The following is a 24,847-nucleotide window of genomic DNA, read 5'->3' as shown; positions in this document are numbered from 1 at the left end:
TGCTTGTACAACATTTGTGATTATTTGTGGAGGCCACATTTGTACTACCCACATTTTCAAAACTTGTTTAAAATTGAACAAATGTATAGCGTCATGGTGTGCGGAAGCTAAGAATCTGTTTGGGGCTGTTGAGTGATAACATGGGAAAATGTTCCTTAAGTCAGTAACAAAGGGAGACGGTATGCTGTAGCTGTTGAAGAAATGAAGAAATTTCTTCTAGTCAAACAGGAATTTGTACTACTAGACATATGTTATAGCTACACCCAAACCCCATGTAAACAGAAAATTAAAAGTGCACAGTTAACATCAAAGAAACAGGAAACGATACACTAAAAGCCACTGTGCAGTTTAATTTTTTTCTCCTGTGGACATGTGCATTGAGATGTTGCCTTTCTTTTTTTTAATACGAGGGGTTTTGGTGGAATATATATCTTTTTCTCTTACTCTTGATCTCTCTCTCCCTGATGATTACTTCTGTTCATAGGAGCTAGTATGTGAGATCTCTGACAAGGCCAGTTTTCCTTTTCAGGCCTAGAGTGACTTGTGTGTATTTCCACACCAGTGACAGGTGTTCCTGGCAGTTGTGACCAAGAGTATTTTGATGATTGCAATGTCTGGAAGACTGGTTGATGTTTTGTCACTCTAGTATTTAGAGTCATGCAACAATTTCTGTTGGAAGGGACCTCTGCAGAGTGCCTGGCTCAAACCCTGCTCGCTTGCTGCACGCGTATGTGTGAAGGAATGGCAGCACTCTTGGAGCTCTGTGGATGACGTAGCTTCCTGCCTTTTGATCTTGTCGTCAAAGATCTTTGCTACCAACCGTAGCAAACCCAACACTTCCGTTTTTCTATTATTTTTGCCCTTCTTGAATCCTATCTTAGGAACATTCCTCAACATAAAACGTTTCAGACACATGCCATCTCATTCCTGAAGACATTAAAAGTAACCTACATTTGCATATAGAACTTGGGAAATGTCTTCTGCATATTATAAAGAATTTTGCCTTTTGTTAGATTACATACGGTTGTAAAATCTTAGTTTTTCAAGTTTTATTTCTTTACAGGCCAGAAGCAAAATTTGGATGAAGCGATCCAACTGAGTTGCCGTCATGAGCAGAAGCAAGCGTGACAACAATTTCTACAGTGTTGAAATTGGAGACTCTACTTTCACTGTATTGAAACGGTATCAAAACTTAAAACCAATAGGATCAGGAGCACAAGGGATAGTGTGGTAAGGTTTCTTTAAAATTTGAATGTGCTTTTAGGTTCCCTTGAGAGAATTTTCTGAGTCCTTTAACTGTTGCATGTTACAGAGTAGGAGCATGGAGAACTACCTTCCACATGCAAAATGGCAATAGTAATAGTAAACCTTTTTCCCTCAGCAAGGGCTGTTGCTGTTGCTTTTTGACCTATGTCCTTTTCTGCTTCTGAACTGATGCCCTTCTGTGCAAATTCAGCCAGCTGTGCTGAGTCCCATAAATCAATGGGGGGTGAAAAACCTGGATAAAGAAACTAATCCTAATCCTAAACCACACTGCTTACAGTGAAACAAAAGCCAGAAATACTCTCTGTGTAATATCTGATGCTTGTAAATGCTTTTACTTCTTGAAATGGTTTGTTAGGGGCCTGTTGCACTTAGTTCCATAATCTAAGTAGTCCCTGATACCAGTTAGTGAGCATTTGTGATGCTGCCTATCATTGTAATATGTAAATACCTGATGCAGTTTAGGAAAATATGATTTGACAATATAATTCACTGAATAAGAGTTCTGCTGTGTGGACTGAAGAGCGTCCAGTTGATTTAAGATTGGTGATAGGTAGCTGCTTTTAAGCACTATTTCCTGTTCAGTGGCAGTACTCCAAAGATAAATGTTGGTTTAAACTTCTTGAGAGATTTTTAAATGTTCAAGAGAAGGATGTAGATAGCACAGGAACTTGCAGACTTTCCAGTTTATTGTAACTCTTAAGATGCTAACCAGGGACATAAAAATACAAAAGAAACATCAAGGAAGAGAAAGGTAGAGAAAAGCATGATCTTCTCAAACACTTTTCCCTGTAACCTCTTTACTGCCTTGATCTTGTTTTGATCAGTGTTTAGAGAACGTGTGGTACGGGTGTGTTTTTAATTCGTATTCGTGTTTTAGCTGGGTTAATAATAAAATAGTGTGCTTAGTGCAAATGAAAACTCGAAGGCCAGTACTCTAGAAAGAATTGTTTTTGAAATGGTATCTTTTGGCGTTAAGGTTATTTGGCCTGTAAGGAGCAGCAGCAGAAAAACTGATCTGAATTTTGTTTGCATGTGTGTTAATATAATGAGGATGTAGACAGTTGTTTGACTACAGCCTGTTTAGTTACTACAGAAATGCCTGCAAAAGCTTTAGATGTTATCACTGTCCTCCTGATTCCCAGTCATACGTTACTGCTGATTTTCTAAATTTACTGCCCATCCCAGAGCTGTGGTCCAAGAACTGGCCGTGCAGTTACTCTAGGGTCATTCTGTAACTGCTGCTAGTGCTAACTGAAGCCTTTTTAGTTAAACCACTCTGCCCTGAGGACTGGAGTGCTCATGTGGTTAAATCTTGCCCATGTCTGGAGGAGATAAGGTGTAATTCTTGTGATTTGGGTTGGGTTTTTTTTTCTGTTTTTTTTAAAACCTGATCCAACTTGATTTGGAGGAATATTAAGCAGATGGTGTAAAGGCTCAACCATATCTAATACTGAAACAGGCTCTAAGGCTGCTGTTATGTACTGGGGATGCAGAAGTTTAAATACTGGTACAGGAGTCCCATGTTGGCAATTTTTCCTGGCCAACTCTTTGCATTCTTTTGTAAGATATTCCTTATTTTGAGGGTAGGTGGGGGAAATGCCAGATAGTGGAAAAGGTAAAACAAAGTAAGTTACCAGTATATGTTGTTTTTTTTTTCTTTCTTCAATAGTGACTAGAGGTTTTGACAATGTTAAAAAACAAACAAAAAAACCATTCAAGCCTATGTACTATACAGACAACGCACTTTTTAAAGTACCTAATTGGATTTACTAGAGGCTGACCATTTACTGGCAGATGTTCTTCATTAGGTTTGAGTACCATTCTTGATAAGAGACAAGAAAACAGGTTTTTTCCTGCTGAGGCTTTTTTAGTAACCGATATTTATTCCGTGAGTCTGCACGGTAGTCAGCTGTTGTATTACCTCTTACAGGAAGCAAAATCCCTGCCTTCCTGTTGTGGAAATGTGATACTTATGGAAGTTGTCCCCAGTAACAGTCTTTGTCAGTGAAACAGCCTGTGTCACTGAATCATATGACAGTCTCGCATTAGTCTGCAAACAAAATGGGTTTTTTCCTTCTTACCATGTAAAAGCCAGTCACATCAAGATGTTAAGGCTTTCCTATAATTTTTTTTTTTATCTTGACAGCTCTTAGTGTCCTGAGGATGTTAAACAACTGCATAAGTGAAAGCATGGGACCATTGTATAACCTGCTTTTTCTCTCTCCTTCTCCTTTCCTTTCAGTGTGAAGATTTTACATAAAATTGATGTGCTTTTTATGTTTGAAGTGGTTTGGATCTTTTTTAGATGGTCTGTTCTTGAGTGCCAGCCAGTGGCAAAAGCTCAATATCTTTAGTAAGATATTTTAGGAAGCAGAGATCCTGCACTTTTTGTGGAGATTGTCATGTGTTAGTACTATGAAGCTGGGAGACATTTCTAAATTTTGAATCGCTCAGCATGTAAGAACACTTTGCTATTACACTCTGTAAAGCTGAATAATACTGGAAATTTGGTTTATCTGCAGACATGATACAAGGTATCTGAAAAAGCTAGCAACTGCCACAGCTTAAAGGACCTTGACACTGAGATGTAATAATGTTATTTTTAATTACAGTGCAGCTTATGATGCCATCCTTGAACGAAATGTTGCAATCAAGAAGTTAAGCCGACCATTTCAGAACCAAACCCATGCTAAAAGAGCCTACAGAGAGCTTGTTCTTATGAAGTGTGTTAATCACAAAAATGTAAGTGCAGTATCCTGTTTTAAATGTTAAAGAATTAATTAGAAGGTTGTTCTTTGTAAAAGTCTTAAAAGTGACTTCAGAGGTTGGCATCCTCTGTAGATTATAGAGATTTTCATTGCATGGCTGTGTCTCCATGATAAGCACAGAAGGATCTTTCAGAAGAGCTGTTACTGGCTAGTTTTAATACCTGCCCAATCTTTAAATACCCGCTTCAAACTGAGGAAGGGAGTTAGTGTTATATTGCTACATTTCACAGGCAGCTGGCAAATAATACCATGAGTGGTAAGTGCATCCTTGTTTCTGTTGCTTCTGCTAGACAAATAAGAGGAAAAAAGGCTGTAATAATTTTTTAATTTTTTTTTTCCTGGTCCACGAATGAGTAACAAATTTTGTGTTGTGACAACAGGAACTGTCTGATGCTGAACAAGCTCAAGAGTAGATGAGATCACAGAAATGGGGAGAATAAGTGATAAATTTATCAGAGTTGGACTACAGAGGGCTGGTATTGGCCATTTTCTTCCTTCAGAGACAGCTGTGTGCTGTCTTCTCACCTTCCCTCTTAATCCCCCTTTTGGCAAGATAAAATTCCCCCTGGCTGCTAGGGACAGTCATAGAAGACTTACTCTGTCTTTTAGCTACTTGGGAAAATTTTGTATGTTTTCTAAAGCAGAGATGGTTTATATGTGGATTCTCTGAATGAAGTTTTACCTAATAGCGTAATTTGTATGATGATAAACTATTGCAAGCCTGCCTGACTCTTGATGAGTAGTAGCTTGACCTGTTTCTGCACATCCCATCCATTCTTAGCAACTGGGAAATATCCTAAAGCAGCTCCAAGAATCTGTTTTTCTCTTTGGGTGGACTTGTTGCTTCACCTCTGTCAATGGGAAAGTGGTATCTCTTAGGTAGTCTTTGTCAGTTTTTAATTTTATTTTTCCTCGTGCAATAAAAATCTTGACCAGCTGTCTTCAAACTGACAGTAGGAGGCAGGGAAGATTGACTAACTTCCTTAGGTTTTAAGCTTTGAATATCATCTTGTTAATGCACACAGAGCGTCTTTAGATTACGTGATTTGTAGAGGTAAAATACTCCTCCTAAAATCATTAGCATCTATTACAGCGTGTTAGGCCTGGTTGAGCTGCTAAGCATCTTGAGCTTCAATGTATACTAGGAGGTTTACATCAGAATATCGGGTATCAGTTTTGAAATGTTGACTTGGTGACTTTGCTGTTGCTGTGGTGTAATTATACTTCCTCGCCTCCTTCCTACAGATAATCGGCCTGCTGAATGTGTTCACACCACAAAAATCCCTGGAAGAATTTCAAGACGTGTAAGTCTGATCTGAACTAAAGCTGAGAATTAATTTTAAAAATATTTATGCAGAAAGACGAACAGGGAAAGAATACAATAAAATGGCAGTATTATCTGATTTTTTTTTTTTTTTTTTTTTTCCTTCACAAGCTACATAGTGATGGAGCTCATGGATGCAAATCTCTGCCAAGTGATTCAGATGGAGCTAGACCATGAACGAATGTCTTATCTTCTTTATCAAATGCTGTGTGGTATCAAACATCTTCATTCAGCTGGAATTATACATAGGGTAAGTGAATTTAACTGTGTACATTTTGCATTGCACCTGGTTTTGTCTTGAGTATTTAAAAGAAAAGAATCAGAAATAGGAGCACAAAGGGTGATCCATAGCCTGTCCCCTAGGCAGAGAGAGCAAGCTGGAAGGAAATCATCACACTTACTTTTTTCCACTGTAATTCTGGAATGAACCTTTTGAATGTTTAAATGATTTGATGATAATCTGCACAGAGTAAATAAAGGTTTGTGCAGTGAGTTACATTACCTCCTCTAATTTTAGCTCTATTTTAGTAGTCATGGCAGGAAAGAGTATCTGAAAGCGTCTCTGCCTTTATAGTTTTGGTAACCAAACCTGAAATCCCGTCTTTTGAAAGAACTGCCCATTTTATTTCTGCTCTTTTACTAGCAGAGTAATGAATAAATATCTGAAGTATCCAGATAAACAGATGATGATAAAGACCTGTAAGTGAAACTTTCATACACCTGTGTGTCACAAAGCATTCACTCAGACTGCCCACAGGCAAAACTGACTGTTGCTTTTTAAATGGCGTGTGTGTTGCGATCCAGTCGAGAAATTCTGAATTTAAGGTTGCCTGATCAAGTTGAACATCTCATATATGTTTGTATGTAGTGTAAAGATTGCTTAAGATTGTCTAGTTACAACTTTTCAAATATAATCTCTGATGTTTGGGGAAATTGTAAGCTTGTACTTCTATAGTGCTACATTTTTTCTTTGTAATTTTTTTAGAGAGTTTTGGAAATTTTCATTTCTGAAATGATGCAGAAGATGTAATTAAACTTACCCATGTGTGATACTTTCAGTCATTACTGCATAGTCTTCCTCACGGATGATGCACGCAGCAAAATAAATCACAAATGGCAATTCTGAGTGCTACCACAGGAATTGCTGTGTTATGGTGCTTGTCCAGTTCAGTAGCCATTGTGACCGGGGTGTTGAATGGCCTGCAAGCTGGATCTGGCAGTATGACACTCCTGTTCAGTATGCTGCTTTACCCGCAAGGGAACTAGGACGATTGTTTGAACAGACAATATGGTTTTAAATGGCCAAACACTGCTTCCTTTTGCTCAGCTAGCTCTGGTACTCATCAGCTGCCTCATTCCAGCACGGAGCTCAGGGAGGGAATGTTGAAGGCTTCCTCCTTGCGTGCGCTCTGCCCTGAACTGCTGTGTTTGAAAGAGATGGGCGAGGGAAGGTAGGCAGAAGCATCACCTGCAACCAGGCATTGCACACTGTGCTTCTTGGTCTGCATGTGGGCATTGAGACAGGTCGGTGGGCTTTTTGCATTATTCTGGGAATGCTAGGCAAAACTAGGATACTTCACTTGCCACAGTTGTGGCATTATATTGCATATGACTGATATTACGCAGCCGTTTGTGTCCTAATGCATGCGCCTGCAGGATTGAAATAATGGTTTTGTATTACGCTTCACATTTTCTGGTCTTGTCAGTATTTAGGTATGCAAGTTTAATGCTGTGGGGTTTTATTTTTGGAAAACTGCGTATTGTATGGACATGCTAGAGTAGGTAATGTAAGAGTGTCTCTTTCTGTGGATCATAGCGCAGGCAGAAGGGAGCTTCTAAAACTTCACTTGCTTCAAGGTCGGTTTGCGCTCCTATAAAGCAGGCATCAAACCATTGAGCCCATAGAAGCCATGGATAAATGTAAACATTCATACATTTATAGAAAAGAAGTAACTACTCAGGTAGTTTTTGGGCAGGAGTAAAAACAGCTTTGAGGGTAGAATTCCTGCCTCTGTAAATATGGATGAAGTCTTTGAAATGCTTCATATTGTGCAGTAATATGAAGTAGAGGGATAACCTATTCCAAAGAGACTATAGATACAATTACTATGTAAATAGTAACATGTGTATGCATGAATGCTTTTGAAGGACATGCAGATACATTTCACTTGCATGTCTTCATGCTAGATTTTCAGCTGACAGCTTCTTCTCAGACTTTGTTAGAAGATTAAGTATGTTCAGGCAAAACGTTTGCTTTACTTACCTGCTGTGTGTGTTATGCCTTTATACTTCAAGGTGTAAAGTATCAAAATTCTGTTTCTCTGTGGAACAAGTTAAACAAAACCTCAGAAGACAAGGAGGGCATGCTTGAAAAGGGACATATTTCATATGGACCATGTGGCTGCCATAGTAACTCTATACCGCTCTTCGGGGCTTTTAGCACCACTGTCCTTAATGTCTAAAGCTAATTACTTTGTTGAAACTAGTTACTTCTTAAACATAGTCTGCACTACTTTGGCTGCCCGTGGAGCATTCTGGCTATGAATCTAGTGTACTACCTTAGTGTCCTCTGAAGCTTTAAGCTTTTTTTTTTGTGTTGGTCATTTCACATGGTTTTTAACTGGATTCTTTGCCTTCTAACACAGCTGCGATAATCTCAGCATCTCAGTAACTTTCTCAAAGCTTGCTGAATGACTGAAATTACAACAGTGTGTATATGTGCCTGTAGCACTGGATACTACCTGCCATAGAAATAAGCGGGTTTTTCATAGCAAACTAGAGGCCCAGAACCAGGCCAAGACCGAACACAAAGTTTCAGACAATTTCATTTAGAAGTCGTAGGGGGCATACTTAGCTGCCACATCTGTGGATGAAGATTTGATCTTGGTAAAGATTTGACTATAGCTTTACAGCGGCTTTAACAGATGTTGGCAAGTGAACATCACTGTGTTCAAAACATTTTGCAGAGATGGAGTTTCCAGCAAGTGTAGAAGTACACGTTCATTTATATTTTGCAGTCTGAGGAGGATGAATGATGTTACAGAGTTGTGCCTCACTGACTTGCTGAAGGACACAAAGTGTCTCGTTAGTCTTGCATGGAGGCTCTGAAACATTGTATTCTGCCTGATTTTGAGCACTTAACAAAAGTGCCTAATTGTGGAAGCCCTTCACACAACTCTACCTTTAGAAAGGGAAAAGCCCATAGAAGCCGTCCTGTCAGTTACCCACCAGAGATGCTGCTCTCTCCCTGTCGGCTTAATGGGGAGAGGTCCATGAATAATCTCTGATTTTTAGGCACTGACATTTTGCATTTTTAAGATTAGGCGAGATATCTTCTGCTATGGGTTCTGGATATATTTATACAGCCTAACTAGCTTGATCACTCTTACAGGAGCTTTTGAGTCCTTGTTTATTTAAAACGTAAGAGGTATTGGTTCTGCATAAATTTGGATGCAGAGTAAGTCAACTCTGACCTCCATCATTTTGAAGGACAGTTCTGTATTCCAAATTACAATGTGTTCCTAGGCTTCATGACAACTATATAATGTTCAGAAATTAAGGATGGACAGTACTCTGTAAGCTTTTGGGTTTTGTCCTCATGATTTTTCTCTTGCAAAGGGAAGATTTCTTAACATTTTCAGTGTTAATCCTGCAGCTCTGGGGAGGATGAGTATAGTTAATACTATGAGCATCCTCCAGAAAATAAAGTGTGCAAAAATAAAGCTGATAATAAACAGGATTGCAGCAGAATCTGAATCAGGCATATTAAATAGCTGGAATGCCTTATCATACTTGAATTTGTGGCGTTTGGGAATCTTTTAAGCCAAAGTTGTCCGCAGGATCTTTGTGTGATGTGGAAGTGTATGTGTGAATATGTAGGTATGCAAGACTTTTAATTATCCATTAAAATTCTATTGTTCTGGAACTCTTTTTTCTGGTTTCCTCTCTGTCTTTAATGCAGCTTTCTTAGCTTTCTGAGGAGTTTGCTGAAAGCCATACAAGTACAAATGAGAACAAAAGTACATATTACCTTGCAGATAGCCACTTTTAAGTCTTTATGAAACAGTGAAAGATAGGGCTCCTTATCAAATGCCTGCAGTTCAGATGCTGGAGTCCTCTGCCGCATCTCGGGTTTTTCTCTCATTAATCTTAGTAGGGTGTAGGCAGAAAGGATTCAAGCTTTACCTGTGTCGGCCTGTGTGCTATGATGATTTTATGATGGTAAGGTTATTCTGAAGTTACTCTTTGTTTGTAATATTTGTTTATAATACTTGTAATATTTGCTCTGTGACATTCAGATGTCTGTAAGATCCTCCTGAGATAATGACAGAGTATGCCTGTGTAGTGTCTGTGCAAACAGATGTTGTAAAGTCACTATTGTCAATGTGGTTTTAGGGTTCAAGTGAAGAGAATAGTTACCAAGTTTCTAATTAAGATGATCTGAAGCTGTATCAGGGCATTTTCCACTCCAATTTAATGATTGTGTTAATTTCTGGCAGTTTTTCAATGGTGCCCTTTTGGGTTTGGTCGCCAAAATTAGTGTAAAACCAAATCCTAAATGGGAAACTAAATCTGTGTGAGCATGGGGATTTCCTTCCTGTTCAGAGAAATGTCTGCATTGGTTTAAAAGAGGTAATGCAGCCTCAGCTAGCAAAGAAACGTTTTTACATTCATATTATAATTTTAATAATTCTTGTATTAAGATGATTACTGCAGCAAATTATTTAAGCAATTGCCATGTTACTTGTGTTCTGCATTGTAGTAATAACTGTTGTTCCAGTGAGCAGTGTCTAGACCTTTTCTCAGAGCTAACATTTCTTACTAACCTCAATTTATTTCAGACATTGCTAACATATCTTGTAACGCTGGTTGTATTTTCCTTCTTTAATTGCTATATAAATCTACAAGCACAATAAGGGCATTAATTTTGTAGTCTGTTGAATGCACGTGAGTTAATGCAAGGGGGAAAGACACTGCAGTTATAGCAATAACCTGGTTGTATATGTGGGGTTTTGTGTTAGCAGTATTATCTTTTAAAAATGTGAACCACAGAGTACTTTGTACTTGTCTTAGCAGTCATATATGATGTTTCTTTTTAAAGGATTTAAAGCCCAGTAATATAGTAGTAAAGTCAGACTGCACTTTGAAGATTCTTGACTTTGGACTGGCCAGAACTGCAGGAACTAGTTTTATGATGACGCCTTATGTAGTGACTCGTTACTACAGAGCACCAGAGGTCATCCTAGGGATGGGATACAAAGAAAACGGTCAGCAAATATAGTCTTTCTTTGGCATAGCTTTATTTTTTGTTTGGCACACCACATTTTACATGTTAATGTTTTTTTCAAGCTGTAGAAATTTTATAAATTAGCCTTGTGACCAAAATGCAGATTCTGGATACACCAATTTGTTTATTCAACCCAATCCATTAGAAATGTTTGCATTTAATAGGAGGAGAAATTGAGGGCCTTGTTTGTTTAAAAATTTAAATAACTTGCTTGGTAGGTTAAGTTTCATCCAGGAAGAACTGGAAGTATGTTTTCTTAATACGTGGTATGTACTTTGATATACCTTCACCTGACTTTAATCCTGATGAGGGTGTATGTTGTAATTCATCAGTAAACATGTGTCCTAAATTTAATGTTTAAATAACTACATTCAATATAGCCTTTCAGGATATAGGGAACTTAAAGGCTACTACAAGAACGCAGAGTACTGTCATGAAGCATCATAGATTCTCTGAGGTCTCTGACGAATTCCAAGGAAGTTTGTTTACTTTGTCCCTCTGCTTGCATACATTTCCCTCCTCTTCATACTCACTCTGTGGCCCTTCTTCTCTCAATCTTCTACAAGGAAATAAGGAAGGGACGCAGCGTTTGAGGGAAACACATGATCAAGTACATTGCATCTTCTGAATGAAACAGCTAGTATCCTTTAGGAAACCAAAGAAAGTAATGTGTCAATCCTGAAATTCTGTTGTAGTGGCCCCAGCTCTGCTGCCGTTTCATTGATCTGCTGTCACTGTGGTCAGTTCAGCTCACTTGGTGTTTCCACCTCAGGCAGGCACAGTGCACAGAGGTCACTGCTGCTGAAGGTATTTTAAACCTTCTATTGATTAGTCCTCCAGTACGGCCCATGAGATGCTGCGATGCTTGAGGCTTTGGTAGCTGTCTCCTGGCGATGTGAGGCATGGCTCCTCAGGTTACTGACACAACTGGGGCTTGCTCAGCTTTTCAGGATTCTTAATATGGTCTGCAGACTTCCCTGGCAACTGCGTACCATTATGGCAAGTGCTCCAGGTTGTCTGTAAACAATAGCTGCTGTGTGTAAATGGTAGAGTTGATTTTATTGTTGTTTATAAAAGCCAAGAAGAATAATTTCTATCTGTGTTGACAATGAAAGAAGCCAGCTCAAGTAAATGAGAATAGATCTTTTTTGCAAGGCTGTGGTTTTTATTTCTGTTTGGATCATTAGTGAGCATGAGAGGATGTACCTTCCTTCAAATGGCCTCTATAGTTGGCTACTTTTCATGCACTTTAGAAGTCAGAGGTTGAGTGGAGCAAGCTTAGTTATTTTTTTAACTGCTAAAGTTTTGTAGAAAGCATGTATTTAAGTTTGTCTGGTTTTTTTTATTCCCCAAGAATTTACTTTGGGCAGTTAAGAGACCCTAGATAAAAGAACCTAAAGCTGTAGTCTGAGTCAGGCAGCTGCCTTACAGAAAGAATTGATACAATGGAAATCACAAGTTTTCTGAATTAGCTTGCCCAGTTTACGTTTTTCTCTTAAGTAGTAAGTAATTTTGAGTTTCAGGTGTGAAACATTCTTTCCACTAAAATGTTGCTTAGGTTTTTACTGGAGTTAAATAGATTGTGTTCTAGTGCACCTTGTCATGCTAGTGACAATCCTGTTCCTTAAGCAAGTGTAAATCGTGTTGTGCAGCAGAATATAAATAAAAATTTACTTTCATATGAAAAACTATCACGTCTTCTCGAAAGCCAAATACATGGTCGTTAAGTTGAGAATGTAAAAGTTAATCTGTTGGCTGAGTCAGAAGACAATCTGCATTTCTATATGTACTGTTGTCATTAAAAGGCTATTTACATAAACTGTTTCTCTTCCCAGTTGCTGCCTGATGAGTTCCTCACTGTGGAGCTCCCCTGACAGGGAGGCAGGTATAAAGGATGTACTTACAGTAAGAGCCATGGGCTGTCCAGGGTCCTCACCTGTTAGCATTGGTGCCTATTTTATCCCTTTAAACCCATAGTTAAATTAAAAGTGAACTTCTTTAATTTAGAGTTAAATATTAAAAAATGGCAGCTAACTAGTGGTTAACATTTAGTTTAATTGAACAGGGTCATCTGGCAGCTTTATGCCATTTTAGTGCCCTGCTGAACTTACGTGGAAGGATTGCAATATATGTTTTGATGACCAAGTTACATACTGCAGAGTAGCGTTCTTTTGGTGCTATACTACACACATATGAAATCTTTAATTGTTTTAAAACTAGCAAAGATCCCAAACAAACTGATGATAGGGTTAACTTCTATGTAGGTGTTGATACTGAAGGAGGTAAAGAACATTTGGGTATATTACATTAAGAAACCAGGCCTTGGAAACTCAAGAAATTCAAAACTGAAGGACACCAAAACTGTTCGTGCACACGTACCTTGTTTAGATTTATGTGCAGTTTTGTGTGTGGTTATCAGGAAGGAAGCACTGAAAAGCAAGGAAAGCCCCAAAGCCTCTGAAACTACTCTTTGTATGTACACTGGGCTTGAACTTCAGTTTCTCTTGGTATTTTTTCTCTTAGAATTATAGAAAATAGTAAGTTCTCTCCAAAAAGGGTTTTTAAGAATAAAATACATTCTGTATGACAAGCAGTAGATTTTTAAAAAGATTTTTCAAATCTGTAATAAGACTTTACTCAGTCTTATATAGAAGTATTCACAGTAGCAGTCCTCAGTGTACAAGTTAGTCTAGCTAAGAAAATTAGAGACCTATAAAAAGACACGTTTTGTTTAATTAATCAAAGCAGCAAACCAAAACACCCCCAAACATCCTAAGTTTGCTTTTGTAGGGTGACCAGAGGAATGGTTTCCAATGTTTTTCTTCGCCTCTGAAGTAATTTGTCTTCTGAGGCATGAAGATAAGTCATTGACTCATGTTATTTCTCTTCCCAGACTTCTCCATGCAATTATGGGCGTCGTTTTTATCATGTTGGACACAAACTAATTACAATAGATTTGGGTATATTTTGGTTTGTGGTGACAGCAGATTGTTTTGCAGGTGAAAAAGTCAACATTCACAATTTTATTTAAAAAGTCAAATGCAAAACTTGGCTTCAAATCTTTGGGTCTCTAAGCCACAGAATATGTACTTTTCTTAAGTATTTGAAAAGAGGTTTTAAAGAAAAAAACACTACTAGTCATAAAATGTCAACAATCATTTTTTAAATGAACCAGGCCCTTAATTTTGACCTATTAATATGTACAACTATGATCTTCTATCATATGGTTTAGATACTATTTTAGAGGAACTTGTAAATAAGGGGGAAGGAATATTTTCAATAAGAAGCAACGTTGTTTGCTTGACATTGTTGAGCTCCTTCAGAACTTCTACATGTCATTTTTCGTATACAATTGTTCTCACTTAAATCTGCTTCTTATCTGCTTAATTGAAATTCCAGTGTCATGTTTGACATAAAAGTATTAATAAAAATACAAATTCATTATTACGACTTCAAGAAAACTTTTGCATACAGAATTAACAGTATCTCTGAAAGCAGCCACAAAAGAAATGGACATACCTGTAAAAAGAGAACTGTGTATCTTTGAGTATGTCTTCAGAGTGATTTATTTTAAGGTAATGGAGAAAATGTGTATTTCATACCCCCAAAAATTGCTGTTGAGTTTTCCTTTCATATAAGATGTTATTTCAGCATAACTGGAGAAATATTTTTAAACAAATGATTTTAACTGAACAACTTTTAGGAGCATACTAACATTGTCATTAACTGATCCTCTAAAATTCTAAGTGGTCTTTTACTGATTGTGTTTGCTTTTTATTTAAAGGAGAGAGAGAGATGCATGGTAATCTGACTTTTAGGAAATACTTGATAATACTTTAACTCCTATGTAATAACCAATTAATTCTCCCCCTGAAAGTATAACCTGTTTAGATACACAGTATTTTTAAAGGTCAGTTTACTTTGCTACTTTTAAAATTAAGCACCAAATTAATCACCTTTGGTGCTCCAGTCTAGTCTGTTGGCAGAGGTAGCTTTGCAAGCCTCAGAGCTTGGAGAAGGGCTTTACTCTGCGTGATTCGTGTCTGTCTGTCTCTCTCTCTCTGCTCTAGCACTGTGTTAAACAAAAGGATGTTTTTCTGCCTTGTATTTGAGACAGTTAAAAGCTAATCCTTATCTATGGTGTTTTTTAAAGTGTTTTCATTGATTAATATAAAGATTTGCTCTTCTTCCTGTGCTGTCTCTGCAGTTTATAGGCTGCAGTCATGTTATGCTTCTTTTAATTTTAAATGACCGTTTGCTTTGCTTTTCCTTCTTTTTGTGCTACAAACATAGTGGATTTATGGTCTGTGGGGTGCATTATGGGCGAAATGGTTTGCCACAAAATCCTCTTTCCAGGAAGGGACTGTATCCTTGTGCTGCTGCAGCAGGTTGAATTAGTTAGGAAGCGATTAACCTTTTTATTGATGTTGTGTCATGACAATGCATATTGTACAATTTTTTTTATTAAATGAACATGGATTTTTCTTGTGATACACTTAAAAAAAAATTGTTAAGAACTTCATTTATATTCAGGCTGCACCTAGCAGTAGGACATAGTCTCTGCTGGTCCTGTAGTTAGCATACATTCACCTTCACTCATTTTCATTACACATGCTTTTTATAGTCACTTCATGTGTGTGTGTCTAGATATTTTTTATTTACTTTATTTTAATAACTATCTTTTATGTTAATATCATTGCATTTTGTTTTCAGTTGACATTTGGTCAGTTGGGTGCATCATGGGAGAAATGATCAAAGGTGGTGTTTTATTTCCTGGTACGGATCGTATCCTTACCTTTGGCCTAGGATGTAGTTGTAAAAGGTCAAACAATACTGCAGCAATATAGTTCCATATTAAGGTGGTTCTAATTTTTAAAATACTGGTTTTAAACTGCCTTTTGAAAATACAATTCGCAAGTTCATAGTTTTGGTTCCAGGAAGCTGCAAAAATGTCTACAGTTACAGCATTTAAAGCAAAACCACAACACAGCATTACTGTGTATGACTGTCTTTAAGATTAATACTAAGCAAGATGAACAAAATACCACTTGGGCAAACAGGCTTATTTTTCCTTTTTTCTTTTTCCTTTTTTTTTTTCCCCCCTCTTTTTTCTTTTTCCAATTTAATACAGTGTCTATCCATTGCTTTTGGATGTTGTCACATTTAAGATAGATTTTTCATGTTTAGGTGGTCGTTTACTGGTTCACATGCACTGAATTTTGCTTTAGAGATCATTTTTATGTAATAACTTACTAATCTTGTTTAGTACCCGAGCGTGTTAGCCGTTATTATTCTTTATGTTTTATAGGAAATGTTTACAAAAAATTCCTAACCATATTCATTAGTTACACTCTGAAGTTTTATATTTTTGTATGCAGAAATGATCCTGCAAACAGCTTTCAGAAATATCCGGCACTTCTGTCATTCTATTCCATGAATGACTTGGTGGTCATTCTGTATCTGTATGGCTTGTCCTGTGAACAATACTTAAGACAAAGGGTCTGCTCCAAGCAAATACAGCTGAAACCTCTGGATTATCACTAAAATTAGTGGCTATAATTAGAGTTGGGCAACGTACTTGTTTTACTAGTAGTTACACTCCAGTTTTTTAGATGCCATCAGAAATTTTTCCTGCTTTTGCTGCAGGTTAACTGTTTAATAATTGGTACAGTACCATTTAGGGATGAAGATTTTAAGGCACAGCGAGGAGATCCAGGGCATCCTTACTTTCACAGGGCTCTGTCATTGTATGAGATGCACCATGCTTAGCTTGCTAGCATAGCTTGCTAGCATGGCTTTCAGTTTAGGCTCAGTGCCATACAATGTAAATATTTTTTTCAAGGCTAAAGCTAAAGCACTATAGAGCTTGAAAATCCTTATATAAAGGTCGCTGTTGAGTTTTAAGAATGTAAGAGGGGGCCTGCTACACCCAACTGAAGGTTTAGGTAGCCCAGTATCCAGTCTTTGATGGTAGCCAGAAAGAAAAAGTTGGGGAGAAGATATGAATGAGATAAGCATATATAAAATTTTACCTGAGCTCTCTTCCAGTATCTAACCATCTGCAACTAGGAATTCCTGAGACAAATGTTGGGGGTTTTATTCAGTAACATGCATTAAATTCTTCTGCCGTGAACTGGTCAATCTCCCCTTTAACTTGTGTAAACTTTTCAATTAAGATGTTCCTTACACGTCCTTGAAACTCTTTTTTAAGTTGGGGGGTTTTTTTTTAAGTTTTGCATTCAAATCTCTGATAAAATTATCAGTGACCTGTGTGGGCCAAGATTTCGTCCTTTGTGTGCCCAGTGTTGCTCAGCGTTGCATGTCGTTAGTGAGAGCTCGCTAACTTGGGAGAGTCCAGGACTGGGCTGAGGTGTCGAGATGAGAATGAAGGACAAAGCACCTACATGGGGTAATTGTCAGGAGTGCCTTGGTGATGCGTAGTAGATTGACTACTGTGAATACGTGTTCGGATCAGGAAGTGAGTTCTTCTCCAGAACCCAAATAATGTCTTTATTTAAATTTGTTTAATACATTTTGTGAGACTTTTAATTATCTCTGTTTCTCAAAAGTATATCCTTTGCTAGTTAATTACGATCTTGAGTAAAGTACATGTTGTCTTGACTTACTCTGTCATAGTCTTGCTTTGTTTCACTGTTTTCTCTAAGAAGGTAGTCCTGATTAATGATGATGAACTTGGTATTTCATTATAATTTTCTGTGTTTTCTCTCTGTTGGTTATTTTATGTGGTTTTAACATAACTTTCTAGCTGAAAATTAGACAGTGTTTTTCTTAGCTGCATAACCTTAGATATTGATCAATGGAATAAAGTTATAGAGCAGCTAGGAACACCATGCCCCGAATTTATGAAGAAATTACAGCCTACAGTCCGGACTTATGTGGAGAACAGACCTAAATATGCTGGATATAGTTTTGAAAAACTCTTTCCAGATGTCCTTTTCCCAGCTGACTCTGAACACAATAAGCTTAAAGGTAAGGTCTGTCTTCTGTGTTGTGTATTTTAAAAGTTTTAAAACTCTGATCTATCGAACAGAGATGTATCTTGGGTTTGTTCACTATAAAATCATCCCATTAAGGATTTAAATATTACAATATTTATACCATGGGAGTGGGTGAAAGTGCTTGCATATGCTTACCTTCACTTTCTCCTTTTTTCTGAAACAGCTCCTATTCTGGAGATACCTTTATAAAGAAAAGTAAATATATATATATATATATATTCCTCTCTGTGACAGATGCCAACATGATTTAGAGAAGAGTGGGGGGAGGGTGGAATAGAAGTTGTGTAGGCAGAGCAGATCTTCTTTCTCTGGGGATGAAAATAAAGTTTTTATATTCATAGCACATAGATATCTTGTAGTTACTGAAATAACTCACTGGTTCTAAAAGTCACCTACTCAGTGGAGTCACAGGCTCACCATACTCTCTGTGACTAACAGTATGTGACTTTTTTTTTTCTCCATAAACTGTAAGAGAGGGGTAGTAGGTGCTATTCCAGGCAAGGCTGTACTGCCAGCTGAGTTACATTTCACATAAGGATGTCATACCAAGGGGCACTGTATCCTGAAAACGTATAGTGAAACATGTCCAACCGCCTTCCCACCTGTGTTAATCTCTTTTTTTTTTTTTTTCTTTAATCAAATGGACCACTTACCTAAATGCCAAATTATGTGAGGGTTGCATAGATATTGAACTGGAATTTGTTTACTCGGGGTCTCCTCTCCTTATGAGCTTTGAAATACTGTATTATGTGCACTATATATGGCACTAGTCTAAATAGAAATTTTGCTTTTGCAGCAAGTCAAGCAAGGGATTTGTTATCAAAAATGCTGGTTATAGATGCTTCTAAAAGAATCTCTGTGGATGAAGCCCTGCAGCACCCATACATCAATGTTTGGTATGATCCATCAGAAGCAGAAGCTGTAAGTTCTTGTTTTAGGTCTCTGATTAGGAAGGTACTGTACTAAAGCAAACTTGTTGTGATGCTTGATATAACTGCTTGAAAGAAGATTATTGCATGATCTACGCATTTCACTAGAAGCTTAACTGAGCTGTAATCATTTTTATTGACATAGATTGACATGTTTGTTAGAAATAGTGTTAGGAATGGGCATAAACTGCTGAAGTACCTGTATCTCTGTGTGTGTGTGTATAATTGCATATAATCTCCTGGACATGTAGTAATGCATCTGGAATCTTTTATATAGGGTTCTGATTCATTGAGCTTCAGTTGTTTCAGTGTGGTTTGATTGCCCTTGATAGGATTCTGAGGCATTTACTTCTGGGCAGAAGACATACAGTCATTAGTTGTAGCAATTGATAGTACTCTTAAACTAGAAAATAAGTATTTCAGCAAAATTTGAGTACAAGATCTTGAGCTTTCAATTATTAACACAATAGCTTTCAATTATTAGCACGAAGGGATTAATTGAAAATTTTTCTTAAAAAATTAATTTCAGGACAATTTCACCTTATGATTCACCTTATCATTTTTGTTAAGACTAAGGTGGTTGGTGATGGCCCACTAAGAATAGAAAAAGGTGCTTGATGCAAATGGTGGGATTAGAATTCTACTGATCTATAATAGCTAGAGGGAAAAGTTAGTAATTAACAGTAAGTAGGTTAAAAGGGCTGCTTGGGGTGGAGACTGCTGCACTTCAGAGCTCTCTTACTAGACTGTTCAGTTTCTATTCTAATTATCACAGTAATATAAGCAAATCTGTTGATCAGAAGAAGTTTAAAACACGTAGCAGCATCTAGAAAATAGGCCAAGTCCAAGCATGAGAGAATATATGACCATGTAAATACAGTATTTTTAAATCAGGTGCATATTCTGAGTGCTTATTTTCGGTTTTCATTTATTCTGTTTTTGTATCCCTTTTGATTGCTTTATCATGAGTCAGTTTTGTTTTTCAGCCTCCACCAAAGATACCAGATAAGCAGTTAGATGAGAGGGAGCACACGATAGAAGAATGGAAAGGTAAGAAGGGCATTTTAAGTTTACTAAGGCCTTTGGAAGTAGGCTGGGCCCCAGGATTACTGTTACTAAGGTTCTTCTGAGCAACCTAATAGTATTTACTTAAACTGTTTGGAATGGCAAGGGAATAGATCGGTGCTTCACAGCCTCGTGATTGTTGGGACACTGAAAATTTTCCTCTGAAGGTGCTGAACCTTCGTAGTCAACTTAAGACCTGCTCATTTCAGTCACCTTTTGCAAAATATAAGGCAGTGTTTTTAGGGAGGGTAACTCTTCTGGACAAAGTGTTACAGGTAAAAAAAGGTGCAGGAGTTTGAGCAATTTAAGTCTGAAGTAGAAGCAGTAGTCTTCAAGTGAGGAGCATATTAGCAGTAACTGTACTCTTTTAAAACAAGCAGAGGATTTAAAACCAGAAGCTGTAAGAACTGTTAGTAATGGATGAGATAGTGAGGTTACACCTGGTGTGGGAGATGCTGATGGTTATCAGCTGTGGAATCCTGAGAAAGTAGCTGGGGTTGAGGTGTGGAATGGATCGCAGTGTGACATAAGACTCATACCTCCAAGAGCATGATTTTTAGTCTCCACTACTGGTTTAGTACATGTATTTCCTGGTCATATATGAAGTGTAAAATGATAAAGTAAAAGGGGAGCATCTTTGTTACTTGTAAAGCTTGTGCTTCATTTTGAAATTGCTTCTAAAAAGTGTGGTGTTATTGCAGAAGTCCTAGTGCTAAGAAAAAATGCAGATCCAGAGAGCTGTGCAGGCTATAACTGTTGTATTTAAGCACGAATTTAGTGCATTGAGAAATCTAATACTTTGTATTGAAAACGTCTAGGAAGGGACATTAGACCTCTATAGCCTTTTTATCCCCAGAGGAAAAAAAGCAGGAAATATATTTCATGAATAATTTTTGACAGTTTGATTGTGTTGGCATGTAATGGACACAAGTCTGTAAAATCTAGTACTACCACACTTTTAAGTCGCTTTCTATTAGAAACTGAGTTTTAATTGTAAAGGCAGAGATAGGGAGAATTGTGGAAATTCTCTTACCATCCTCCTTCCAAGCAAAGTTATTTCCCTTTCTGAAGCAGATGTGCTGAAGGTAAGTATTTCAGGCAATATGGAGTTTACTTTTGAGACTCCCACAGCCCTTGAAATTATAATTCTTAAATGCTTTTTTCTTCCAAACTGTTTGTACATTGCATTAGTTCGCCATTGACAGTTAAGAAGTAGTATTCTGACAGTTCTTACAAGTTGTATTTAACATGTTTAGTCCTGTTTAGTCCTTTTCTTCTATTGTTACTTCTGTAGATTCACAGCTGAAGTCTTTTCTGGGTAATAAGCTGCCATTAGCCTAGAAACCTTCTGGCCAGTACACAGGGTATAGGATTCATGTTACAAGCCCTTCTGACCTTTCTAAGGATGAGGAACTTCTGTAACTGGAAGATAAAGTTGATGCTTTCATTTGGAGTGGCTACTTATATGCCAATACTGTATTCCATTTCATGGTGATCTGGACCTTTACATGTTGCTGAGGAAATTTAGTGCCAAATGTGTGTCGAGAGGATGGCAATGCTGTTTGGGTTTGTTCCTACCTGTTCCTTTGAAGACTGCTGATAGAGTTTATCTGTACCAAAGAAGCCACTGATAAAAACTGAGTGGTCATTAAGACTCAGTTTAACCTCAGGTCCCCAAGCAGCCTGGACAAAAGAGTCTGAAAGCAATGTCACTGTGTTCTTGAGCGTGCCAGGCCATTGTCGCTCTGACAGAAAAGAATTGTACATTTTTATATCACTTGCCAGTTTTTCTGTAGCCTCTTCAGCCTGTTGTTCAGAACTAATTCAAACCAGTAATAAACGTATGAAATTTAAATGTACGTTTTAATAGGAGATGTATTATCAATCCAGTCTTGGGTTTGCAAATTCATTTTTTGCCTTCCTTTCTCTGCATTTTCAGAGTTGATATACAAGGAAGTCATGGACCTGGAGGAGAGAACCAAGAATGGGGTTATACGCGGACAACCAGCCCCTTTAGGTTGGTTACAATAAAAGCACAGTATCAAGCTACATTGAGTTATAGGTCAGGAGGGAGTAAATCTGTTCAAGACATCCAAGAGGACTCTAACTCAAAAGTATGGCTCTTAAATGACCAATAACCTTTTGAATTCTCTTTGAGATACTGCTTATTTGAATAGAATGTATGGGGTTGACTGCTCTTTTTATTAATCTGGTAAGTTCCTCTATTGTCCCCATGTAACTGAAGCTTCATTCATTTCAGTCCTCAAGAAACATCTTGGTACATGCTGGTACTCTATTGCCGTAGTCTGGTTAGATGTGTAACTTGTAGCTGGTGTGGTTTCAAAAAAAGATATAACCACTACTTACATCTGTTACATAATGAAACAGGATTTCTAGGTTGTCTGCCTTGAATATTCCCTCTAAACAGAAAGGAAAATTATGGAGCGCTATCAGAAACTGTTGCTGAATTTTGGAGAAAAATGTGACCGTTGACTGACCATTGAATAGGACTCCATTTGCACTGTTGAGAAATGATGGCAAGAGTTGGGCAGCAGTTGCTGACTCTGCTCAGAGTTCACTGAAGTCCAGACTCTGAAAAATCACTGCATATCTGAGATTGTATACATTCAATGTGGCTGAACACCAGCTATTGCCCAGCCTGAAAGGCAGGATGCGATGGGAAAAAAAACCAGTCCCCTTCTTTCTTTATCTAAATATGTAGATACATTCTGGCTTTGGGTCTCAGCATTTAGTAGGTTATCTTAGCTCTGGCTTCATGCAGTATTATCTGTGTTTGTGATTTTTAACCTTCAGCCATTAGCATTTTATTGTAATTTTGACAGGTATCATGTCATGTGACTTCTGTGCTTCTTGGCATACCACTCATTAAGCTCCATGTTAAAGACTTATGGGTTTTATTTACATCAACTATGGGTTGAGACACATCTTTTCAAACTTGCCAGAACAAGGGAAAGTAATGACTATTAGGAGGAGACAGACTAATGCAAGTACTGAACTGTGCAACTGTATCTGCAACTGATTTGCTGTTTTGTTTCTCATAGCACAGGTGCAGCAATGATCAATGGCTCTCAACATCCATCTTCATCGTCATCTGTCAATGATGTGTCTTCAATGTCAACAGATCCAACATTGGCCTCTGATACAGACAGCAGTCTAGAAACCTCAGCTGGACCTCTGGGTTGCTGTAGATGACTACTTGGTCTTTTGGGGGGCGGGAGGGGGGTCCTTTTAGTCATTAATAGGGCACCTTTAAAATATGGTGGTATTTTTGAGTGTTTTTTCAAAAATAATCGTAGAATTCATCATAAAGTGCTGTAATTTTAAACTGCAAGTTGTGTTAAAAGCAGCCACTTTTTTTGCTGTAATTAACTGTAAAATACTAAACCTGATAATTTTTATTGTGGTTTTAAAATCTGCATATTTGCTTTACTATTATGCTGCTGATCTTTTTTTTTTAACTGAATTTGTAAGATTTGTTTTATCAAAGCACATATTAATGTTGCGGTCATTACCATATAATGAATTATTTAAGATTTTAGAGGTTTTCAATTTTTTAATTAAAATTTATTCCAGATGTTTTGTTCATGATATCCTTCAGAGTTTTATGCTTGATCATATGTCCGTGTCCAGGTGGAGGGGGAGAGAATTCAGTGCAGCCAGCTGTAGTTTTGGGCATACTACTGTGGCGCTGGCAGTGAACAAAAATCCCCTTTTATTTTGGCCACTTGCCTGTAATACTTCAGCAAAAGCAACAATGAGTGAATTTTTTTAGAGAAACAGCGTACAATCCTTTGCAAAGTAACCTCATCTGAATGGTTTTACGAACTTGAGAAAGCAAAGCATATCTTCAAAGCTGCAGAAATATCTAGCCTAACAAAGTAATGCGATGTTTTCTGCAGAGTTGTGGCATGCCAAATCTTGTGATCGCCATAAAACATGAGGATACTTCATGAATAATACATTGCAATGCAAATAAACTGTTTACTTCTAGCTTGTAGCCTGTTTTTGTACACACAAAACAAAGTGTATCCAGGATGTCTAGACTGCCATGAGGGAAAACGAATATGCTGTAGCTATACTTTCATGTAATACGTGATTCTTGGGAGTTTTGTTTCTTACTGGTTTTGTCTACTAAGGCGAGCGCTTTTTGGGTGGAAGAGGGGATGCATGAATGCAGTAGGGGCAAAACTTCAGCTATTCTTTCTCCGCCAAAAGTAACTGATTGCTAAAAACCGTTAAATGGTAGGAGAACCTCAGGATTTCTGTAGCTAATGCATTAAGTGAGCAATATATGCCATCCAAAGGAGGGAGAAGTAGTGCTGTATAAATTTTTATCTCTTTCATTTCACCATGAGACCAGTGTAGCAGAAATCTTAATAATGGTTCATTTTAAGTCATAAATATTCAGTAGTTTTCAGCACTGAAGCTCCAGGTTTCAATACACTTTTTAAACAAAAGATATATTGAAATATATAGAACAGTTACTAAATAGTCATGTAAAATGGTGCTGCTCCTCACAGAAGTATTTTAACTGTTTACATTTTATATTTACAGAATGATTTATGTATAACTGACTTAAGTTTATGTATGAGTTAAACAATCATTCAGAATTTATTCCTTTGGAAAATGCAGATTTTTAGTGAAGCTAGGCTGTATAATTGATTGCCTTGTGTAGATGCATATTTTGTGTAGTGAATTAGAATGTGAAGAGGAATTTAAATTAGTAATGCTCACAAAAATGAGCATAAAAAAATACAGAAGTCTTGCCAGGCACAGAGCATAAGCAAGTCATAACTGGCTACAGAGGTCATCCAGGAATGCCTGATGCTCTTCAGTGTGGTTCCTTCTGCTTGTTGGGTTAAATAGGTATCTTTTTGAGGTTTTAATTGAAAGAGGAACATCTGCTTTTGCAGTAAGTTTCAGAAAAACGGAAGTGATAGTAGTGCTTTCAGTATCTAACATGTCTTTTTAAAAAACGTACAGGGTTACAAGGAATGGTAATGTCTCAAAGATGACTAAATTGATAAAACTGCACAGTTGTTTCCCTGGCCTGGCTAGACTGCTGGTAAGTGCTGTGTGCGTGTAATTTTGCTTTCCTCACTTTTATCTAATATTTCAATATTGCCTTTCTAAACCACATTTGTTAAGGCAATTATTTTTACAGGATC

The 24,847-nt window shown here is 37.5% G+C and overlaps 1 protein-coding gene across 5 annotated transcripts; it reads left to right on the top strand.

The window, feature by feature from the left end:
* The first annotated feature begins 1,108 nt into the window (after window positions 1-1,108).
* Window positions 1,109-22,871, top strand: MAPK8 (mitogen-activated protein kinase 8). Of its 5 annotated transcripts, none has more exons than XM_075718032.1 (11): window positions 1,109-1,230; window positions 3,879-4,008; window positions 5,280-5,338; window positions 5,470-5,608; window positions 10,460-10,625; window positions 15,359-15,430; window positions 17,453-17,635; window positions 18,461-18,585; window positions 19,580-19,643; window positions 21,598-21,675; window positions 22,732-22,871. In XM_075718032.1, the coding sequence occupies exons 1-11, from the start codon at window positions 1,109-1,111 to the stop codon at window positions 22,869-22,871; spliced, it is 1,278 nt and encodes a 425-aa protein (XP_075574147.1). The 5 variants fall into 5 exon arrangements, with proteins under 5 accessions (XP_075574147.1, XP_075574146.1, XP_075574148.1 ...); XM_075718031.1 differs by having other exon boundaries at window positions 22,726-22,871; XM_075718033.1 differs by lacking the exon at window positions 15,359-15,430 and adding an exon at window positions 14,939-15,010.
* Window positions 22,872-24,847: the final 1,976 nt, after the last annotated feature.

This window comes from Pelecanus crispus, chromosome 10 (assembly GCF_030463565.1).
Source record: "Pelecanus crispus isolate bPelCri1 chromosome 10, bPelCri1.pri, whole genome shotgun sequence".
In the NCBI taxonomy this organism is placed as follows: domain Eukaryota; kingdom Metazoa; phylum Chordata; class Aves; order Pelecaniformes; family Pelecanidae; genus Pelecanus; species Pelecanus crispus.
This window is presented reverse-complemented; position numbering and strand designations above follow the sequence as displayed.

Coding starts and splice junctions, on each gene's coding strand:
- MAPK8 (XM_075718031.1), top strand. CDS start 1,109: ATGAGCAGAAGCAAGCGTGACAACAATTTCTACAGTGTTGAAATTGGA. Junction 1,231..3,878: donor GGAGCACAAGGGATAGTGTG/GTAAGGTTTCTT, acceptor TTTTAATTACAG/TGCAGCTTATGATGCCATCC. Junction 4,009..5,279: donor AGTGTGTTAATCACAAAAAT/GTAAGTGCAGTA, acceptor TCCTTCCTACAG/ATAATCGGCCTGCTGAATGT.